At 43.5% G+C, this 21631-nt stretch overlaps 1 protein-coding gene across 3 annotated transcripts in view; it reads left to right on the top strand.

Moving 5' to 3' along the window:
- Window positions 1-21631, top strand: part of ODAD1 (outer dynein arm docking complex subunit 1) — a 113367-nt gene that overhangs the window by 21596 nt on the left and 70140 nt on the right. For all 3 annotated transcript variants that reach the window (XM_069200672.1, XM_069200673.1, XM_069200674.1), the window contains 3 exons: window positions 6741-6840; window positions 16612-16801; window positions 20285-20407. In XM_069200672.1, the coding sequence (XP_069056773.1) occupies window positions 6741-6840; window positions 16612-16801; window positions 20285-20407 (413 nt within the window). The remainder of the gene's footprint in view (window positions 1-6740; window positions 6841-16611; window positions 16802-20284; window positions 20408-21631) is intronic.

The raw sequence follows: 21631 nt of genomic DNA, 5'->3' as shown, positions 1-21631 counted from the left end.
TGGTGCAGGTAGGTTCTGGTGGGGCTCTGAGGACTGGATGGGTTGACGGGGCTAACCTCCCAGATACACGGTATCCTCTTACTGCGAGTTGCCCCCTGGATGGACCCATGGTCAGCAAAACTGAGAACCGGGCAGTCAGTTGCAGGTGCTGCCTGCTGGTGCAGAGAAGTGGCTCCTCAAGGGAGATGTTGCTGGATCTGTGAAATGCTGGGCAGTTCTTCAAGGGTTTGGAGAGGCTGCTCCACTTCTGGACAAGTCCATCTTTGTGATTGTCAGGACAGGGTTTTGTGCCATGTTCGCTGCTGGTCCACAGTTCTCAGGTCTTCGGTTCTTCTTTGTGCTTCTTCTTTGAGGCAGATGAATTTAAGTTCCTGGTGTCAGGGTGCCACCTGAATACTGAATTTAGGGGTATTAAAGGAAGTGTAGGATAGTAGCCAATGGGCTACTTACCCCTGGGGTGACTTCCTGTGTGGAGTGGGCATTGTCCTGAGTTAGAGTTCCTAATTCCACCAAAACCAAGATGGTGGAACCCTTCCTTCATGGATCACATTAGGTAGCCTACCTTAGGGGTGTAACTAACCTGGAGGTGCAACACGCCAACTTGCATAACTAATTTCCCACCTGTACTGACGCCAAATGGGCCTTAGGGCAGGCAGTGGCATTCTCCAGTTCTGGAGGAGGCCCGGGGTCGCATAGCAAAGATGACAGGGGCTCTAAAGCCCCTGGCTTTGGTATGCAGATTCACTACCCATCCTGCTGGAGGAGGTGGTAACACCTTCTCCGGAGCATTGTTTCCTGACCTCAGAGAGTGCTGGCTCTCACCTACAGGGGTCAGAACCTCATCTTTGGTGGCAGGCAGGCCGATACCAGTCAGCCAGCACACTAGAAAACTAGTAAGTTTCAGGGGCACCTCTAAGGTGCCTTCTCGGTTCATGACAGAATAAATACGATACTGGCATCAGTATGGATTTATTAAGATGAGGTGTTTGATACCAGACACCATCAGTTTCCATGCAGCCATCATGTAGCGGGGTAACTCGTGTTGAGCAGTGCCCAGTACATGTCCTTAAGATGGCTGCCTGGCTCCTTGCAATATCTAGTAATGGAACCGAACATCAAAGAGGCATATGCAGATGTGCCCTCACATGTAATATAATGCACCCTGCCTTAGGATCTGTGCTACGAAACAAAAAAGGATCGCAAGCATTGTGAATTTGCTTTTTTGTCTATTCTCTTAAGAGTAGGAGTTTGAATAGGAATTCTTATTTTTCTAAAGAGGAGAGACGTGTAGAAAATGCAACAAGGTGTTAACTTCTCATTTTCCCTGAGAAGAGAGGCAGAAGCCTCACACCTTCTACAAAGCTTCTGTCACGATATTATTTATACAATAGGTTCAGTCTACAATTAGTTATATGTATTGGGTTAGCAACATCAGCTGAATCAAAATTATATTTCTGATACTCATGTTTATTATTCCTGTATTGGGGCCTAAACAACATTGCTGGTTCAGAATATGGTTCTCCTCTTGCAGCATCTCTCTTCTGCTCTCTCTGCTCTCTACACCATACATCAAAATGTACTATTGTTTACAACTTTTACATGTAACTCCTATTGTTTCTGAAACTTATTATGAATTTAACTCAGCCACATTACTCCTCTTCCTCTTTCTTCTCATGACACGTTGCTGCAATACGATTTAGGATTTTAGTCAGATCTAAAAATAATTATTTAATATTAATTTATAATTTATTTTCTATAAACTTCTGTGGAGGGTTTGCAGATTGTGTATGGTTTGTGCTCCTGCCACTTCGGTGATCGGTTTAAATGGTTTAGACTGAAAAATGGGCCAAGTGATGCCGTTTGGGTACCTGTTTGTGCTATATCAATTTTCATTCGTTCATTTTAAAACGTTGCCCGAAACAGGATTAATAGCAGCCAGCTTCGCTTCTAAATGGATTTTTAAAATAAGCCCTCAATATCCTCTCAGGGCGTATTTACTTCTGGTCATGTGAAAAAGGAGCACTAGGTTCTTTTTAGGTCGTGCCTATCAAACCGGAACAAGGTGTTTGGTTGCAAAAGACATTTTGTGGGCTTACCAAGATCAAACAGAGACTTGTAGCACAGCCGCTGCTTACCAGTGGTTGGCTTTACTGTCACTCTTATTTGCTTGTTTTTGTATTGGATGGCATTGCTTGTTTCAGCCAGTCCATCTTGTATTCAGCCCTCCCCTGGAGCATAGCCTCTTTATCATCTCTTTGTTTGGCTAGCTGCTTGCTATGCTTCGCCTGCGCGCTTTTAGGAAAATGATTTTTTTCTGTTTGTTTAAGCTCTCCATAACAGTGCATGTGTTTTGCAACTGACTCCTTCGTGCACTCCCTCATGTTCCTCTCCATGTTGCCTTTTCTCGCGCTTGTCTTGCTACCTGTCGGTGTGCTTCCCCCTGCGTTCTTCTTGTTGCTCTATTTCACCTGTGTTCTCTCTCCCTCATGGTGCCTCTCCCCCCTACCTGCTGTGATGTGTCACCCCTACGCCTACCTGCTGTGATGCTTCATCTACATCCACTCCCCAACTTGCTCCCGCAACCCACCAAACCTTTTTTCCAAAGCACTTTTGCGCTGCCCTTTTTTAATTTACAGCTCCATCTCAGAACAGTAAATAAAAAAGGGATGTGTTCTTTTATAGGTATGTTCGTGTGTGTTGTGCGTGTTCGTGCAAAATGACATGGCAGCCGCAATATTGTGTCTATATATTTTTTTTATTTTTAATAGCCATGTTGTGCAGCAGCCAAGCTGCTATACAGCATTCCTAAAAAGCATTGCCAACACAAATAGGTTTTATGGGTGAGATCTACTGGCTTTCCCAATGCTTGTTTCTAATTACCCCTCCATCCCCACATGTTTTACAGGTTTATGTCCATTTACCAGCAACATCAACAGCAGATTGAAGAAGGAAGGTCATCATCTATCCCAACCTTGTTCCATCACTGCAAACTCTCACTGGGGTTTTATTATGCCTCATGAAATATCGTCATTACACTTCCCAAGATTAGTACTGTTAACATTATATACATTGAACTTAGGTGCAAACTCAGGAATAGGGACTTCCAGATCGAGGAACAGGAATCTAATGAGACAGTCAGAAAAGGGTCATAATCAGCTCATCAAGTCATCGAGATTCCCTAGTTCATCAAGACTTTGGGAGACATCTCAGGAGTTAGGAATAATACAAAGTTAGTAGGAGACCACTGTGTTCAGAGCGACGTACTGCTTGCATATATTGTGATTCATTGGTTGCAGCTGAGCTTAGGGACATATTGCATTGGGAGAATTGACAAAGGGTTAGGGGAACTCCAGAGCAGTTAAGAGATTTGGGGCCATGAATATCGATGAGGCAGGTCGGATTGTGACCCACTATGATTCAGAATTTTGTGAACCAACTTATTAGTACATAGGACAGATCACAACATTCCACACTGTTGAAAAAATGCTGGCAGCAATTTGCGACCAGTGTTATGTACATCACACTGTAAAGTTCGAAAGCGATTTTTAAATCGTGAGAGACTTCTTTGTGATGTTCGGTATAAAGGCTTGAAGGATATCTGGTCATGGGCTATTTAGGATTCTGAACGACAAACATGCGTTTTTTGTGTCCAGAGCCCTGTATGTCTGGGTGGGTCTCTTTTCTTTCTCTGTGCTCCCTTCCATGTCCTGTTGGTTTGGTAATTTGTTTTTGCTGAGCATCATGGATCATATTTTTCCAGAGCTGCTTAAAATTTTGCAACTGGACGGTTATTCTGATGGCTGCCACATTTTTGCTGCATTTGCCAATGTTCGTGGAGGGTGTGAAAACGACTGTTATTTTGTTTCTTGTACACATATTTGTTTAGGGAGGGGTTGAAATGTTTTCATCCAAAGCACGGTGACTAATTTAGCAAGAAGTATAGGCGCGCTTGCTCTTTCGTTTTAATAAACAGAGTCAGTGTGTTTGTGTCACAAGTCTTCTGCTTTTATCATCACCGCTATAAAAGAGCCCTCTGTTTATTTATTATACCAAGGCTCGCTGGCCTCAGGAAAGTAGCTGCAAATGATGTGAATTCCAGAGACAGAAATATTTCAGAAATGCCGCAAAGCCTGGGAAAACAAACATAGCTAACTCAGTTTTACAAACTCCTGACATTACCCCCGCCCAGTATTGCAGCACCACAAACGTCTATATTACGAATTTTAAGCTATCAAAATCTCTACATTTTGTATGATTCCAACATTACAACTTCACAACTGTAGGATGCTAAAAAAAGTCCACCCCTCCAGTGCTACAAACCTTCACATTGAAACATCCCAACAGAAATCTGGACATTCCATTACCATAGCAGAACCCCAAAAGTCTAACCTTGTATTATTAGAACTTTCAAATAGTAGAATTACTCAACATTAGCATACCTCAATATTAAAATGCTCCAGCCTTGCTCCACCAAACAAAAGAACCTACGAACAGTATAGCCCCCTAAAAGTGAATGCTCCAATCTTAGAAGGGCCCCAATGTTAGAACTCTCCAGGACGAAATTCATTGGAATCCAAAACAAAATTAGAATCACTCACCATTATTGTAATCAGAGAGTTGTCTCCAGCTTAGGATATGTTGAGTTGTGAGAGTAAGTAATCCCAAAGGATCGGTTTGGAGAAGCTGTTAAGACAGTTTTCCAACATTTCCCCATAAACTTAGCTTCCATTTAATCCTGATAGTTGATGGAACCACCATGGGAGGTGTTCTAGCCAACTCCCATTGCGACTTCTGTGATGGACGGTATGTTACCTTTGCTTCGATTCATTTCCTGCAACAGGCAATTACCACATATTTTTTCAGCGCAAGATCATGTACTTTGCATGCATTTACCATGCATGTTTGACCTGTAAGTGTATACGGTGTGAAGTAGAAGTGGGTTCCAAAAGTTATACGGGAATAGGGTGGAAAGCAATTTAAACAGTATCTTTTTACGGATCATATTTTTTCAAATAGTTCATGTTTGAGTTGTGTTTGACACTCTAGCTCGTGCAAAACATTGCAAATAAAGATATCGTTAAATTATGTTTCAAGCACCTGGAGAATTCTTCACTGAATTCTAGTGGCCACCAGAATTAAAGCAAGTGTAAGCTATGTTCAGTATATATGACATTACTTGGCATGGCTCCTGCTTATCTGGCAAATAACATTTCAAGGGATGCATCTTTTTGATCTTGGAGATTGCGAAACCCTTCTTTCAGAAGATCGTTTCAGGAAGTCAGGTCTTCCGGTCTAATGCCATCTGCTACGGAATAGCTGCCATTGGACCTAAGGCATGCATCCTGCAATCTTCTGCTGTTTTCTCAAACCACCTATGTTTTAATAGTTAAGTTTGTGTATATTTCTCTGGGTTGAAAGGCACAGCTTCCTGGCACATTATGTTCAGTAATTGTAATTTACAAGTTTTCTACCCCCTCACTTATTCCACATGTGAACAACCCAATTTAGAATGGCCCAAAATTATATATCCACGTATTGAAGTAAGCAAAGTAGGGAAATAGTGGACACAAAGAATGGAATTGAACGATGAGAATTTTATTGGCTCTTCACGTGCAGAATAATTCACAAAAAGTTGTAATCAGTTATCTCGTTTCTGATTACTGCCCTCCTAAACAAAACAATCAAGATGGCTCCAAGAATGTTTTCTACGATGGCCTACAACATCCTGACCTATGCTCTTGTATTAGTTCACCAAGACACATACATCTGTTCATTATTGACACCTACCTGTATCTCGTGTAAAATTGCCCCTTTGAATCTGTTCTTTAAATTCAATCTCAGTACGCTCAGGAGTCTTCGGTATCTCCTGATGTGCCCACTGCCTTTAACTTAGCTATTGAAGTGCACTTCAGATCCCATCAGTGGTGGATGAGCTAATAATGGGGGCCTGGGCGACAGTGTCAGTAGCCTCACACTGACACAAGTAACAAGTGGGGTGCTCCTCGTTTTGCCCTGAGGTCAAGTGCTTAGATGAGATGCTACATATTTAGTGGTCCGAAGCCTGATGTTAGCTGAAGGTTAGTATTGCTGCACCATTCAAGAATTGGGTTTCCAGGCATCGTTCCACCATATGTTATGCTTGTCTGTCATTCCATCATGTTTGAGGCCTCTCTGTGCCATCATCTGCACGTCGTTCTGACTGTGCCCCCAAAGCAGCAGCCAGCTCTAAATGCTTCGTTAGTGACTGTGTTGTTAAGGATGCCCCCCTCTTCTGTAGCGTTCTTGATGTCTCGTTGCTCAGGTGCCTCAAAAAATAGCTCTATTGCATTTTTTATTCGAGGTATTTGTGCATATTAAATTTCTGCCATTTCACATCTCATAAAGGAACAGAAGGGATAAGGCGATATGTAAAAGTTCTTGGCTGTAAGCTTCATGGCACAAGACCAGGTGTACTGCACCCTACAGCGAAACTCTAGTGAAGGGGCGCAGAGCATGACCACCACTGTGTCTTGTGTCTCCAAACCAGACTTTGACACTGGTATGTCCAATTTCCTGCAGTCAAGTCCATCTATGTGAGTAGCTGCCACTAAAATGCCAATAGTTAAGCTAACTCTGGGACTATCAGCAGATCCATTTACCTGTCTGTACAAAGTGTGCCCACTATGAAGACACAAATGCAGAGAGCAGCAAAGGTTTTCTCGTATATTTATTTTCCTGATTGTGAGTTTGTGTTACTGCAGCGGAGGGCGAGTTGGCCAAGTTGCAGCGCAAGTACCGCTTGAAGGAAGGCGACCGCCAGGCCTACAGTATCGAATCGCAGGATGTGATCAGAAGACAGCTGTGAGTTTGCCTACTTTCTTTTTACTTTTTAATGTCTCCTGGACTTTCATGAAAAGAAACACCTGCAGCCACCTAAGAATGGGGAGAAAGTAAAAAAGCATAAACTGGGTCGAAATACTATTTTCCCCTGAGGATTTAGTGTGGACAAGTCTGGCTCTAAAACTCCCTCATGGGACGATTCCGAATGAAAGGGGGAGAGAGGATGGTTGTTAACAAGGTACTGCAGGTTGAGATCAGCAAGGAGGTGTGGATTAGACTCAATATTTTCATCTCTGTACTTTTTCTCAATGTTATGTCTTGAGGGCAAAAACACGGACCCTGCACAGTTTGTTTGCATCCTCTGTCGCATGTTTTGTGTGTCCTTCAATTCTGTAGATGTAACACCAGTATTTTTTCTTTCTGGATGTGCTTGTCCTGCTTCTTTCCGTCCATGTACGCAATCTTAGCCTTGGGCTGTAACTCTTCTTTTTAAGGGATTGATCATATGGCTGTGGTCATCATTTTCAAAAAGACTGCATTTATGGTGTGCCTTATGAATACTAGAATGGAATGCATAAGCCTGCACAAACACTCTAAGCACCGATGACAGTATTCTCTATGCTGGCTGGAGTGAGTAACTACATTCTGCATTCATATTTCTTCATGAGATGCTTCTTTTCACATCATGGTAGTAAATAACAGGTTGACCAGGTCGTTTAAAATGTAATTATTAAGTCGCAGGGAATAAAAAATAGACAGAACATTTGAAAGTCTAGTAAACGAAGAAATTCACAAATACAAAAGCATTTTGACTTGAGTTTTTCTTTATTTAACGCACCCTACTAAAATATACAAAAGCTCTGTCTCCAAAATATATTTTGAGCACTTGTTATATGTAGGGTAACTCATAATACTTGAACACACTCGGGCTTACTTAACGAGCAAAGGACCCCACCCTCATTGCTAGGCATAACCTTGCCCCTGTTGTCACTAACTTCTCTGATATCACAGCAGATATCACGGTAGACAAGACAAGCCCCCTTGCCTGGACCGGCCACTCGCTCCTCCATTTCAACCTGTACTTAACCCACTAGTTGGGAACAGCACCCACCAAGACCGCAAGAAGCAACTTGAACTTAATCTCCAAAACAACCTGGGCCATAGACCTCCCAGCCCTCTGCCTAATACTCCAAGACCACCACTCACAATACATCGCCAACTTCAACAACTGGATCGTGGCCTTCGCGGACGTCCAGGCCACACTCAAAACCACCACCACTTCACTACCAAGCTCACAAGTAAGCTGGTACACTGATGACCTATGACTTACCAAACAACATTGCAAAGAGATGGAATGCTGATGGTGTCACACCCATGACAGATAGACCCACAGATATGCCCTCTGGCACTACTACCAGCAACTCCGATGCACCAAACTCTCAGCCTTGACTGAACAGATTTACAAAAGTTCTGAAGAAATTTTCTTCATCGTGAAGGAATTTACCTTCTCCATTGCCAGCTCCATGACCATCTCCTCCTTCCAAGAACTCTTCCCATAGCTCACTCACTACTTTAGCAACAGCACCAACACAATATAGGACAACTTTGCAACTTAGCTGGACCTCTCCACACTTGAAGCCCTCCAGCACAATGAGCAGAACACACTAGAAACCGCCCTGACATGCAGGGCCACCACCACTCCCCTAGAAATCGCCACCACCATGCGCTCTGGCCATTCGGTAGGTCCCTCGGACCCATGCCTGCACTTCACCTTCACCTAAGGTTGGGAACCCATCTGCACAGCCCACACTCCAATACTCAATTATTCTGTCCCCACTGCCACCTTACTGAACACCTGGAAATAAGCAAACATTATACCACCACTGAGAAAACGTTTTGTGGACCCAAACAAACTGGTCAAACTATCGACCCATGTCCCTGCAAGTCTACCCAGCAAAGGTCCTGGAAAAATGTCCTTAACAAACGACTGGCTGACCCCCTCAGCGACAGCCACCTCCTAAACCAATCCCAATCCAGATTCAGACCAAATCAGAGCCCCGAGTCTGCCCTCTTCGCTGCCATCAAAGACACCCATCTCATCATGGACAAGGGCAACACTGCAACCTTCATCCTTCTCGACTGCTGAACTGCCTTCAGCACAGTCTCCCACCCAATCCTCTTTCAATGCCTTTACGAGACCATAATATGCGGGCTGCACTTCAATGGATCAAATCCTTCCTCAAGGGTGGCAGGGAGGCTGTCAGTCTGGCTCCCGACAAGTCCTCTGTCTCCAGCCTGATCTGCTGCATCCCCAAGGATCATCACTCAGCCCCAAACTCTTCAAAGTCTACATGCCACCTCTTGCCCGCATCATCTATTGTCTCGACTCATCATCTTGTCTCCTCCCAGGAAACGTCCATCCAAACAAAATTGACAGCTTGTCAGAAGTTGCTTGCTGGATGAAGACCAACTGCTTGAAGATGAGACAAAACGGAAGTGGTACTCTTTGGGAAAGACACCTCACTCTGGCCCTTGGCCTGTGGACCTCCAAATTAGGACCCACGCCCAATCCATTGAGCCAAGTTAGGAACCTAGGGATCATGAACTTAGGGATAGGAGTCAAATCTTGATGATCAACCAGATTACCTTGATTGCTTCCTCCTGGTTCCACCCCCTTAAGCTCCTCAGGAAAATCTTCAGATAGCTTCAGCTCTACACATGTTGAACTATTACTCAAGCCCTTGTTGCCCTCAAGTTGGACAACTAAAAACACGCTTTACATCTGCTTAGCACCACACTGCTCACCAAGACTCCAAGTTATACAGACCACAGCCTCCAAACACTTAAACTCCTATAACACACCCACATATCCACACACCTCCAAGACCTACATTTGTTCCCCATTTACAAACACGCCCTTATCAAGTTACTCACGCACATTTAGAAAGAACTGCAGAACGAAGTACCTGCATACCTGACCTGCCGCATCAGCCTCAACACCCCTATCAGACATCGTCATTCAATCAATCAATCAATCAAATACATTTCTTAAGTGCATTACTCACACGGTAGGGTCTCAAGGCTCTGGGGGGCCGGTTACTGCTCGAAAAGCCATGTTTTGAGGTGCTTTCTGAAGGTTAGGAGGCCCTGGGTCTTGCGTAGGTTGGTGGGGAGGGAGTTCCAGGTTTTGGTGGCGAGGTGGGAGAAGGATCTGCTGCCGGAGGTGGTGCGTTGGATGCGGGGGACTGTAGTGAGGTCGGCGGAGCGGAGCTGTCGAGTTGGTATGTGGAAGTTGACTCGTTCGTTGAGGTGCAGTGTCGTGGAGGGCTTTGTGAGCTTGGACAAGGATTTTTAAAATGATCCTTTTGTTGATGGGCAGCGAGTGTAGGGATCTGAGGTGGGTGGATATGTGTTTGTGGCGAGTGAGGTTGAGGATTAGATGTGCGGCTGCGTTCTGGATTTGCTGAAGTTTTCTTTGAAGCTTGGCTGTGGTCCCTGCGTAGAGGGCGTTGCCGTAGTCCAGTCTTCTGCTTATGAAGGGGTGGGTGACTGTTCTTCTTGTTTCTAAAGGAATCCATTTGAAAGTCTTGCATAGCATGCAAAGGGTGTTGAAGCAGGAGGATGATATGGCATTGATTTGCTGGGTCATGGAGAGATACGAGCCCCGTATGATGCCAAGGTTGCGTGCGTGGGTGGTGGGTGTTGGGGGTGGTCCGAGGGTGGTGGGCCACCAAGAGTTGTTCCATGCTGCCTTGTTGGGGCTGAAGATGATGATCTCTGTTTGGTCTGAGTTCAATTTGAGGTGGCTTGCTGTCATCCAGTTGGCGATGTCGAGGATTCTGGCATGCAGGTTATTCTTGGCGGTAGCTGGATTCCTAGTGAGGGAGATGATGAGCTAGATGTCGTCAGTGTAATAAATTATGGTGATGCCGTGGGGGCGGAGGATGTTGGCGAGAGGAGCCATGTATATGTTGAAGAGGGTGGGGCTGAGGGAGGATCCTTGGGGGACCCCACAGATGATCTTGGTGGCTGTAGACCGGAAAGGAGGGAGGCAAACTCTTTGGTTTCTTTCGGAGAGGAGGGAGGTGAGCCAGTCCAGGGCTTTGTGACTAATTCCAGCATCGAAAAGGCGTGTGCGGAGGGTTTGGTGGCATACAGTGTCAAAAGCTGCAGAGAGGTCTAGGAGGATGAGGGCGACGGTCTCGCCCTTGTCCAATCTGGTCCGGATGTCGTCTGTGCAGGAGATGAGCGTGGTCTCGGTGCTGTGGTTTTTTGCGGAATCCAGGCTGGGAGACGTCGAGTATGTTGTCTTCTAGGAAGTGAGACAGTTGTACGTTTACTATCTTCTCCATGACCTTTGCGGTCCACCAGCTTGCTGCTTGTCCATGTCCCCCTCATATGTAGAGCCAAAGCCGGCAGCCACACTTTTTGTATCTAGCTCTTAACGCCTGAAACGAGAACAACCTCCCTCTCACACAAGAGAGTCACCTTCTGAGTTCTAGAATTCCGAAAAAACTGAAAAACTCACTCTTCCCATATGTCTCTGGCAGGGCAGCACCACTTTCTCTAGCTGCCAGGCTACCCATCTAGGGTGATATGTGTGCATTACAAAATCACATAGCATAATAACATAACAATGCAATAAATGCCCACTCTGTACTTAGCCTGAGTGCTATCAGTGGCTTGAGAGATAAAAGTTTGGGGCAGGTGTTTGTGGTGTACAAAATATACCATGTTCTCTGTGTTCTCCGCCCTTGATCTGATGTTCATTGGTGGAACTTCTTCTGGCCATTAGAATAGGACACAGTGTTGAGATGTATAGAGCAATAGCTTCTCTCTGGATATTTTTTTTGCCTATGGAGACTGCACTCAGTAGAGTATATGTCTAGGTATAGGAATCTTTCCTTCGAGGTTCTGCACTGGTGACTACTAACTTGTTGTGTCTGGTTCCTTCACTGACCTTCTCCAGCAGGTGTCTCAAGTGTGACCAGTGTTCATTTCCAATGACGCGTGCACTTGTTCTAAAAGATCTGCATTTATTACTGTCTGATTGAAGGACAGAGCTTTAACAGTTGTTCCTGATTGTCAGACGTCCAATCTATTCTGGAAGATCAGATTTATTTTGTAGATTATTTTCACCTCATTCAGTGAGATGTGTTTGACCTTTCTGTTGGGTAGTCACTTTACAATTTTTGTTCACTTGGAGCCATTTGATTTTAGATTTACTGACTTATAGAATGTCCTTCCAAGTTCCATTTGTCATGACAAAAAACTGAAAGTCTCAAAAAGAGATTATGTGATGGGCATTCTTATTTTTGATTTCCTACGGGCCGGACTTCATATCTGGTTTTTGCTTTGTTATTCTCATAATATAGCAGGTAGCCACTAGGTGGTTATAGTGAGGACCATGCTTCTATAGAAAAAGCATTTTTTGACTTGCCTATATCTTTGGTACCATTTGTTGAATTTTCACAAAAATGTGTGCCAGTGATTCTTGTTGCGCATGAGAAGTTTCAGGGTGATCCGTCAAGTGGGGGCCGAAAAAAAGGGGGTTAAAAAAATGTGCATTTCCCGTGGTAATTCCCATAGGAGTTTTAAGATACATCCCCAACTGCTGGACTGAATTACACCAAATTTGGCAGAATGCTAGATTTTGTTCTGCAGATTGTGCTTTTGGTTATTTGGTGTAAATCCGTTCAGTAGTTTTTAAGCTATTGGAGAGAAAATAAATTTGTATATCTAGGGCCGTGGATCCTCCCTGACGACTACACGAATAATAAGAGCTCAGGCACAGAGATGCAGAGCTCTGATTAGCTGCCAATACTTCAGGCCAGATAGTGTTGTCAGCCCTTTTGGGGCTCGGCTTCAGCCAAGTCCCAGAAAAAAAGTGAAAAAAAAAGAAAAGGGACCAGGGTAGGTACACCGTGACCCCCTCAGCTGTGGTAATGAGGCCCCAAGGGGGCCCGCCAGGTCTAAAAAGCACTATTTTCACAAAAATGTTGCCTCAAAAATGTTTTAAAAAAACAAGCACGGGCTCCCACGCTTGTTTTTATGAAGCCCAAGGGTGGGCCAGGTCCCAGGGGCATTTTGAAATAAAGGAGGGGGTGCACAAGGCCACCCTTCTAGGGCATTGTGATGCTTGGGGACTGCCACCTCACCCCGGAGCCCCGGGAACAACCACATCCTCTGGGCTTTAATATAATACAATGCGGGCTGGTGGTCCCCTACAGCCTCGGGGACCACCAGCTCCCAGGGCTACAATCAAATATAATGCGGGGGCCCCCTGCAGCCCGGGGAGTCACCAGGCGAGCCCATCCCTGGGGCTATTTTATGTTGGAGTGGGGCTGTGTGGCCCCCCCTTTGTTGAGCCAATGATGGCCCTGGGGACCGCCATCCCCCAGGGCTGGCTCCTGCTATGTTCTGGGGTACCCACCTCTGGGACATAGCTGTTTGCTCTGACATGGCAGGTGCTTTGACAGCTCCTGCCAAGTCATAGCAAACACTTCACTTTCTGCAAGTGAAAGCTGTCAAACAGCTTGCACTTGCAGAAAGTGAAGTTTTAATTTATTTCTCTGCACGAAAATACGCACACAGAGAAAAAGATGAAAACATTGCTTCCACAAGCAGGGAGCTACTATTTAAAACAGCCCCCTGCTTGTGGGAGCAATGCCAGCTCCTGCAGGACACAGAGAGCTGGCTAGCACCGCAGGGTCTTCAGGCTCCCCCTTGGTCCTGTCACTCTCTCTCTCTTCCATCCCATAAAGGGATGGAAGAGATAGAGATTGTTATTACAATAATCTCTCCATACAGTGGCTTCAAAGAGTCACACTAGCAAGATGTTTGGGAAGAATCTTATAGTTACGTTTGAATGCAGAGCAGAACAGAGTCACTTCTGACCTAATGGTCAAGGCCTTGTGCTGTCTCTCAGTAGGCTGAAGGTTCAAATCCTAGTATTTCTTTGCAGTGTGTCTTTTATTTTCCAGTGTTTTCACTGTTAAACATTCCTATTGATGGAACATTAAAGTATTTTTCCCCTCAAAATCTGTGGGTTGAATGTCATAGCTAAGTTGGACACTTCACAGTAAGGAGTCACCTCTGGCCTAGTAGTTAAGATCTCAGACATGCAGACTAAAGGTTAACGGTTCTAGTCTAGGTGAGTCTGTGGTCATTTCCTGCTTTAGTTTCTTTTCAACTATAAATATTTAGGTTACATACTGAAAGGTGATCTCACTTTTCAATTGACAAAAACATTTTTCCCTTCAATTTGTCCAGAAATATCTAATTCTAAGTATATCATTCATCAAAGCCTAAATCTCTCTCTCTCTCTCAATCTCTCCCTTCTCTCTGTCAGGGTTGGGTGGTTAGAGGGGCTGGTCGCAGGGACTGGATGGATTAACATATAGTAATGAAAATTACTATATGGTAAAAAAAACATAGAAATTCACTGAAACAAACAAAGGTTACAGGGACATTATAGTTAGGAAATAGAATTAAAAAAACATAGAAATTCACTTAAAAAACCAAAGGTTACAGTGACGTTATAGTTACGCTCACATATTAAATGTACAAAACCATGGAAATTCACGTGTTATAGTTATCTCAAGTAACTATAACTCGTGCCTTAAGGTAACTATAACTTGCGCCTGAGCCATGCACTGCTAATTACCCCACAAATTACTGCACTTATGACATCTTTTAAAACATCATTGATAATATAAATGTAATATTTACAGTAAAATTTTTGACGAAAAAACCTGCATGACAGGGGTGCGAGTTGTAATTACCTTAGGGCATGAGTTATAGTTACTCGAGATAACTATAGCTATAACAGGTGAATTTCTATGGTTTTGGAGGTTTAAAGTGTGAACCTAACTATAACGTCCCTGTAACCTTCAGTGTTTTAAGTGAATATATATATATATACATATATATTATAACAGGTAAAAAATAGAACGCTGGCACTCCAGACAGCCAAACGACTGCAATACTTCTTTAATGGCTATTTAGTAGAAAAATCTCAGCTTACATCAACAGCTACGTGTTTCAACCTTTACGGTCTTCTTCCTAGCCCAATTCTTTTACAGAGGCCCCATCCCCCCTAGAAAATATACTAGTTGGTTTTCTAGACATAAAAGAAATCTTAATGCCAAAGAAATACTGTACCAATCCATTATGATTTACCAAAATAACAAAGACAAAATCTAAACAGATGGATGTAATTTTGTTGCTGTACCTAATTTTACATTACTCCATTTCCTGATCAAATTACCTATTCATACTGTGTACCAACCTATTATTGCAATATAGATATTACCCTTATATTCAAACAATTCAATTACCCTTGTTGATAGCAAAAGGTAAATGCCAAGTGGCCTCAGTATTATCCCATCCTGTAGTATAATCCATAATTATACTAATAAAACATTAATACATCCATTCATAATATGTTATCACTTCTAACAATCAATGTTATACTGCCATTTCATAATATAAACAAAGTTATTTCATTTAAGATAATCTCATGAGTTTATCATTGTTCTCGGTGGTACGACCTAACAACTTTGATGCAAGCCACCTGTAATAGTGTGATTCCAGTAAACCCAACATTCAATAAAAATAAGGTTATGACAATATTAACAAATTATCCAATTTACCCAATATGGACATAAAGTTCCTCATTGCTCAGAAAAATGGAATCAAAGTATATAATTCGATTTAATAGTAGACATCCGTGGGGATTGAACCAGGATGAGGAACTTTATGTCCATATTGGATAAATTGGATAATTTGTTAATATTGTCATCCAGGCTCTGGATCTGTTCTGAGATAGTAAAGGATCTAATTTTAATAGTGGGCGGTATTCATAATCTGGATACCTTGGTTTATAATTTGCCCACCTCCCACTCTCAACCTTGTGCTTTTCCTACCCTGTTTTGTCTGTTTATGAGACAACCTTCTCTGGCACATCCTCCTTGCCATTCGAGTCGCTATTGCATTCACTTCTGTCAGCATTTTTACTTGCTCTACTTCTGAGTAATATGGAATCAAACACTAGTTGCTGCAGCCTCCTTGGACAAACACTGCAGGAACCAGTAGTCACAAAACTCAACACTTTAGAGTATTGCTTTAACAGCCACTGCCTTATTTGTGCTGCTCTACGCTTTATAAAAGTAACACACGTCTACAGTGCATTGCATGAAGTAGCATCTTTTGGACCTGAACTAATGAACATTAGCGAGAGAGACTGTTTGAAACCCTGGATGATTGTTAGATGATCTTTGGCGAAGGTGATAGTTGCTTCGCACTACAGTGCTGCAGCCTGAGAACAAGTTACTACCTCCTGCCACACACTAGAGGGCAGACCTGGTCAGCAAATACTGTTTGAGGAATGGTGAATATTTTTCTCAGGACAATATGTGCCGATTTGTGTGGTATGTTATGTGACCTGATCTGTGCAGACAATTATGGATGATAATGAACAGTGGTGGCTTTGACAGGAAATGAACATATAGGAGAGGGATTTCTTTTTTTTTCTTTTACTTACAACCAGCCTGGCTACCATGTCCCCATCAGACGTTAGAAGGCACAGCAGTTTCAGAGGTATGCAGATAAAGGCAGACACCTTCCATGAATTGCACTGAACTTGAGCGCTATCAGTAAATAATGATTTGCTTACAAATGTGTACATTGTAATTTCTTGGGTGCTCTATTTAGCTTTTGAGGATTATGTTGAAAGAAATGCCATGATTTTCCCTTCAAACTGCACAAAACCTGTGCCTGTTTTCTGAACAGAGCCGAAATGCAGGCACTGGAGCGAGAGCGGGAAGAGCTTCTGAAGAACCTGGATGTAGCGGAGAGTCGAAGAAACCAGGCCCGAGACCAGGAGAGCCATGCGAACCTGTGCAACTTGCTAGAGCAGAAGGATGATGTGGAGGAGCAACTGGCCAGAGAAAAGCGGCTCATTGCTGAGTTGGAGGAAGAGGTGAGATGTTGTGCAAGAAACCATGTTTTGGTGGCAGAGGCAAGGTTATGATGCTGGATCGAACCTCGGTTAACCGAAGAGTTGGGTGTGGCTCAGGTGAGCATTATGCTATGGCTTGCATGAATTTGAGGTAATAATCCTGGCATAAAGTGGAGTGACTGGCTCAGAGAAACCCCTTAGCAGAGAGTCAAGGCCAAAACTCATTTTGAAGTCAGAGCACAGTCATGGAAGTGACAGCACTGAGACTATTGCCTTCAAAGAGAAAAAAACATTTTGCTTTAGTAAAAAACACGAATTGAAAGAAAAATTCAACCCTTACATTTCTTAATTTTTCTATAATACGCATATTTCTTTTAGAATTAGCAGTGTCCTGCATCTGCAGATATTTTACTCTGCAAAAGTTGAAAAATAGTTTGAATTCAGATAGGGAAACAGGGACGAAAAGAAGTGCTGTTTTACTTTGACAGTCCTTGGGGTAGATTGGTGAAAGGTTAGGCATTGGTTGAATGGCCTACTACTGCACGTAGACACACAAGAATCTAGGCGCTTGAAACACAAGAACATTATTTCCTCGAGGTGTAGTTCAGATAAATTGTACTATCCAGATTCCCTCGTTCCTTCCATTACAGTCCTTTGCACTTAGGCTCTAGGGAAGAATTGTTTTCTGTTGAAATCCTAGGGTTCAACCGCATATTCTTCCAGTTCTATAAACTACAATGCTGTCTTACAGATAGCTGAACCATCCTCTATTCCTCTTTGCTGGTGGAACATACAATGGCACTGCTTGAAGGTACTATTCCCTGTATGTTGTTTATATGGTGGGCAGTTTAAGTCACCGGAGTGTTGCATTGCCAATTTATGATGGAGGGTAACAGCCTTTCCCTGTGGTTTTGTATTCACAGCTTCTCAGATCTACTATATGTGGTCATCCCACGTGGGCCCATGCCTCAGGAAAGACAAAAGACCCCATCTCTCTAGGACACTTGTCACACCATTTGAGCCTCGGAGGAGGCTTTCAAACAAGAGAAAGCCTCCTCTGATAGCTGGCGCCTTCTTAAGTCATGAGTGCAGAGTAGTGGCTGATAGTCTTTAATATTGCATTGACTGGGGTAGGGGAGATGCTTTTAGGGAGTCTTAGCAGAACGAGATTGTCTGATATTCTTAAATTATGCCAAGACTGTCTAGTACCTTAAGTTACTCTGTAACAACTCTCAGCATCTTTTTCAAAGAGGTAAGGCCCTTTCCAGAGCTCCTTCAGTGAAATAGCAACACAGGCATGGAAACAGAGATTACAAAACGTTACACTTTTAGTAATGAGTTTGTCTGGCCACATCCCAGGGCATTATCAGCTCTCACACAGTAGAGTACTGTTGCTAAGGATTCAAAGTTAGAAGGAGTTCCTTTAATAGGGAGAAGGGAAGACATCTGGCATTTTTATCGAGTTTTGTATTTGACAAAGCTAATACTGTAATATTTTGCCTCCCAAACCACTGCCTTGAAAGCAGTCTTAGGGAAAATGAGGGAAGTACAAGAGGGCAGGGCCCAAACCATTCTCTTAAGTGCAGACCTACACACGAAGCGCAATGGACAGGAAGACTGTTTCTCGCTAACTGATCATGACACAATAGTAATAAACAGATTATTACATTGTACTCCTGTAGCCGTATGACAAACACCGAAGGGAAGGCTTTGTGCATCCCCATCGAGTCTTCAGTTTCTTCCCCTGGGACCTGGTGCCCGGGCTCGTGCATGTTACCATAGTCATAAAGGATAACAAGAGAGTCAGGAAACGTCATTCATGTTTTATAACCAAAATAATCTACACAAGATCGTGAGTGAAAGAGTGATTGCACTAAACGGTATGTTACATTTACTACATGCGTTGTCAATAAGAATGCGGTTTTAAAAAAGGTTATAAAAGCAAGTCTTTGAAAATGATTCCTTTGCAGACTGTCATCTCATTGCAATGTGGGCATATTTCCTCAGTATAATGCAACTCCCGTTTGTGTTCTATTTAAAATGGTCACTGGCCACCAGAGGCAGCATGGTTAGTGCTGTTTGTACTTTTCAAAAGGTAAAAAGCTGTGGCGGAGAGCTTCATCCTGAGAGAAATTTAGATTCGGCTCCACTTCAGAGGAAAAGGATGCTCACGTGCAAACCAGTGAAATCCTGCGAGATTACAGAACGAGAAGAGTCTGGCAACCAAAGCGCATATAACCAGAGAAGGAAATGCAGCGTTTTTTGTGTTTTGGATTCCTTACTGCAATTAATATTGCAGAAAAGTAGCAATTAGATAAATTAAGTCGTAAATTAGAGGTTCTATCAGTAGTAGAACAATGTAAAATCATAAAATGTAATTGAGTAGCAAATAAGCATACCCCTATTTTATATATCCACAAAGATTGTAAACCATACAATCACCACTTCAAAAAAGAGAATTTTACATATATTTTTGAAGGGGACAAAAGAGAAAGGAAAGAAAGAAGAACAAAAGAAGAGAAGAATAAAAAGAAAGAGATAACGCCTTATGTAAAAAGGAGTAAAAATAGAAGAAAACACAATAATGTATGTGTTGTATGTCAGGGAAGAAACATAACATTAGGAAATGCAGTGTTATTCTTTGTGAATAAACTGAGTTTGGGTAGACTCTGACACTGTCACTTTGTCAGCCCGCCACCTGGTACTGGTTATGCCTTCATGCAGCAAGGAATGACATTTAAGATAATGTCATTAAAAAAAAAATTAAACAATGCAGCGATGTTAACGTAAGCGTTGTGGAAGTTCTTTTCATTAGAGTGCATTTAATTACGATATAATAGTTTGCACGGCTTGTAAAAAAACGTGATGTCCTTAAATGTGTTGAGTTTGTTTTCGCTGCAATGACTGGTATCCCTTGGCTCTTCCAGAAACAACATTCCCTCATGCTAATCTGTGAAAATAATTTGCACTCTTTTATGAACACCTAGGCCCTCATTTCGACTCCGCTGCCCGCCAAAGTCCTGTGTTGGGATGACCGCATATGGGGCCGTCCCTCCACGGTACCTATTATGAGTTTCCCTCTGGGCCGCGGGCAGAAATAGCGTTTCTGCCGGCCCAGAGGGAAACACACCACAACATTAACGCTAGCTCTTAAACGAGCCAGCGGCAATTTTGCAGTGCATAGGGTGCGACAGCACCCATCGCGCTTTTCACGGCCCGTAAATCGGCAGTAAAAAGCACGACGGGGCTATCAATGGGGGCCCCTGCACTGCCCATGCAATGTTATTAAAGTCCCACAAGCTATAATTTCTAAACCACTACCAACTTTACTTTTGCCTTAGCAAATGCTATTAATGCTATATTTTTGTCTCGATACATTCCACATTGCTATGGTTTTAAACTGGTCTTCATGTCAGGTTCTCTCATTTTAAGGCTGTGCACGATCATGAGTTTTTGCTTATATCCTTTCATATTTTAACATGCTATCCTGTTTGCTCTTTCTAGATTAGGCTCTGGGAAAGGAAGCTGGCAGGACAGCGGAAGGCTGTTGGTGGCTCTGCCGGAAGCTTGCGTCGCAGCGCCCAGACTCACAAAAGCATACGGGTGATGGAGAACCGACTGGACAGGGTAAGAAGAAAAGTGCATTTAGTGGAAAAATAGACAATTCTCGGCATGTCAGTATTTCTGTGTCTTTGAGCACGTGTGCTGAAATCAGACGTCACTCATTGCCCACGATTTGTCTCGAATCACCTTTGACCTTAGATCTCCCTGTACACATACCCTTCAATACAGGCTAGCTCTCCAAGAGATCGATATAGGTGTTGAGAATGAGATAGGTGTTGCATTTCTGTTTTGATTTTGTCTCCTGCCCCTTTTTAACCAGGGAGAAATGCAAACTAGGCTGCACACAGTCTCCTTTGCCTGAAAGATTATGGAGCTCTATCCATAGTCCTATTAACGGAGGGTGTAAGTCTGATGTACACGCGACTTACGCTGATGAATTTCTAATTATCCAGAAATGTAACACCTACTCATGTGAGATTTATGTGACTTGAGCGAGGTAAGATCCTGCAGGTAGTGTTCAGAGTTGTCGAAGCCACCAACTCTGGTTGCAGACACCGGGGGCTTTGCTCGGGGTCTCAGCGATTCGAGTTGGGTTTCCTGGTCCAAGGAACCTTTTCTCACTATTTCCTTAATCAAAACGCATCTCGACAACAATTTATTTCCGCCTGCAGTTTGTGTGATTGTGTAAGCCAGTCGCACAGTGTATGATATAAACTCCTGTATGAACGTTAACCAGCCAGGAAGATGCATATGTATGTGGTGCCCCGTGGCACCGGTGGGTGGGCGGGCGTGCCCCCTGCTGCTTGATTCTATGGCAGCGCTCATTCACATTTGGCCTCAGGGTGGGCCAAATGTGAACGTTTGCTGTTATGATAAATACGCAGTCCTCTGGCGTCCCTTGTAGCGAGAAATGAGCATGACACGCCTGTCCTTGATGACTGAGACTTGGACATGCAACTAGACACGGCTGGTGTCATTCACGAGCGGCACCTGGCTGTGCTTCTGGGGTGCCCTGCCTGATCTTAGACTTGACAATTCACCTCTTTGGCCAGTAAAAAGAAAGAGAAACAAGGAAGAGCTGCAGTCGGGTCCACTCACTACTTATGGCTGCAGAGTCACACGAGCAGCGCTTTAAATGGACAGGTACTGTCCGGTACGGAGAACCCGCAGTTCTTTCATTTTGAAAGGGAGAGTACCTGCACTTTTCAGCTCTGATGTGATACATTTATTGGCAGAGTACAGGCACATCTCAGGAGCAAATAGGTACTCCGAATAGTGAGTACCAGC

The sequence above is a fragment of the Pleurodeles waltl genome, chromosome 7, assembly GCF_031143425.1.
Source record: "Pleurodeles waltl isolate 20211129_DDA chromosome 7, aPleWal1.hap1.20221129, whole genome shotgun sequence".
Lineage (NCBI taxonomy): Eukaryota > Metazoa > Chordata > Amphibia > Caudata > Salamandridae > Pleurodeles > Pleurodeles waltl.
The sequence above is the reverse complement of the archived record's forward strand: the minus strand, read 5'-3'. Positions and strand labels throughout refer to the sequence as shown.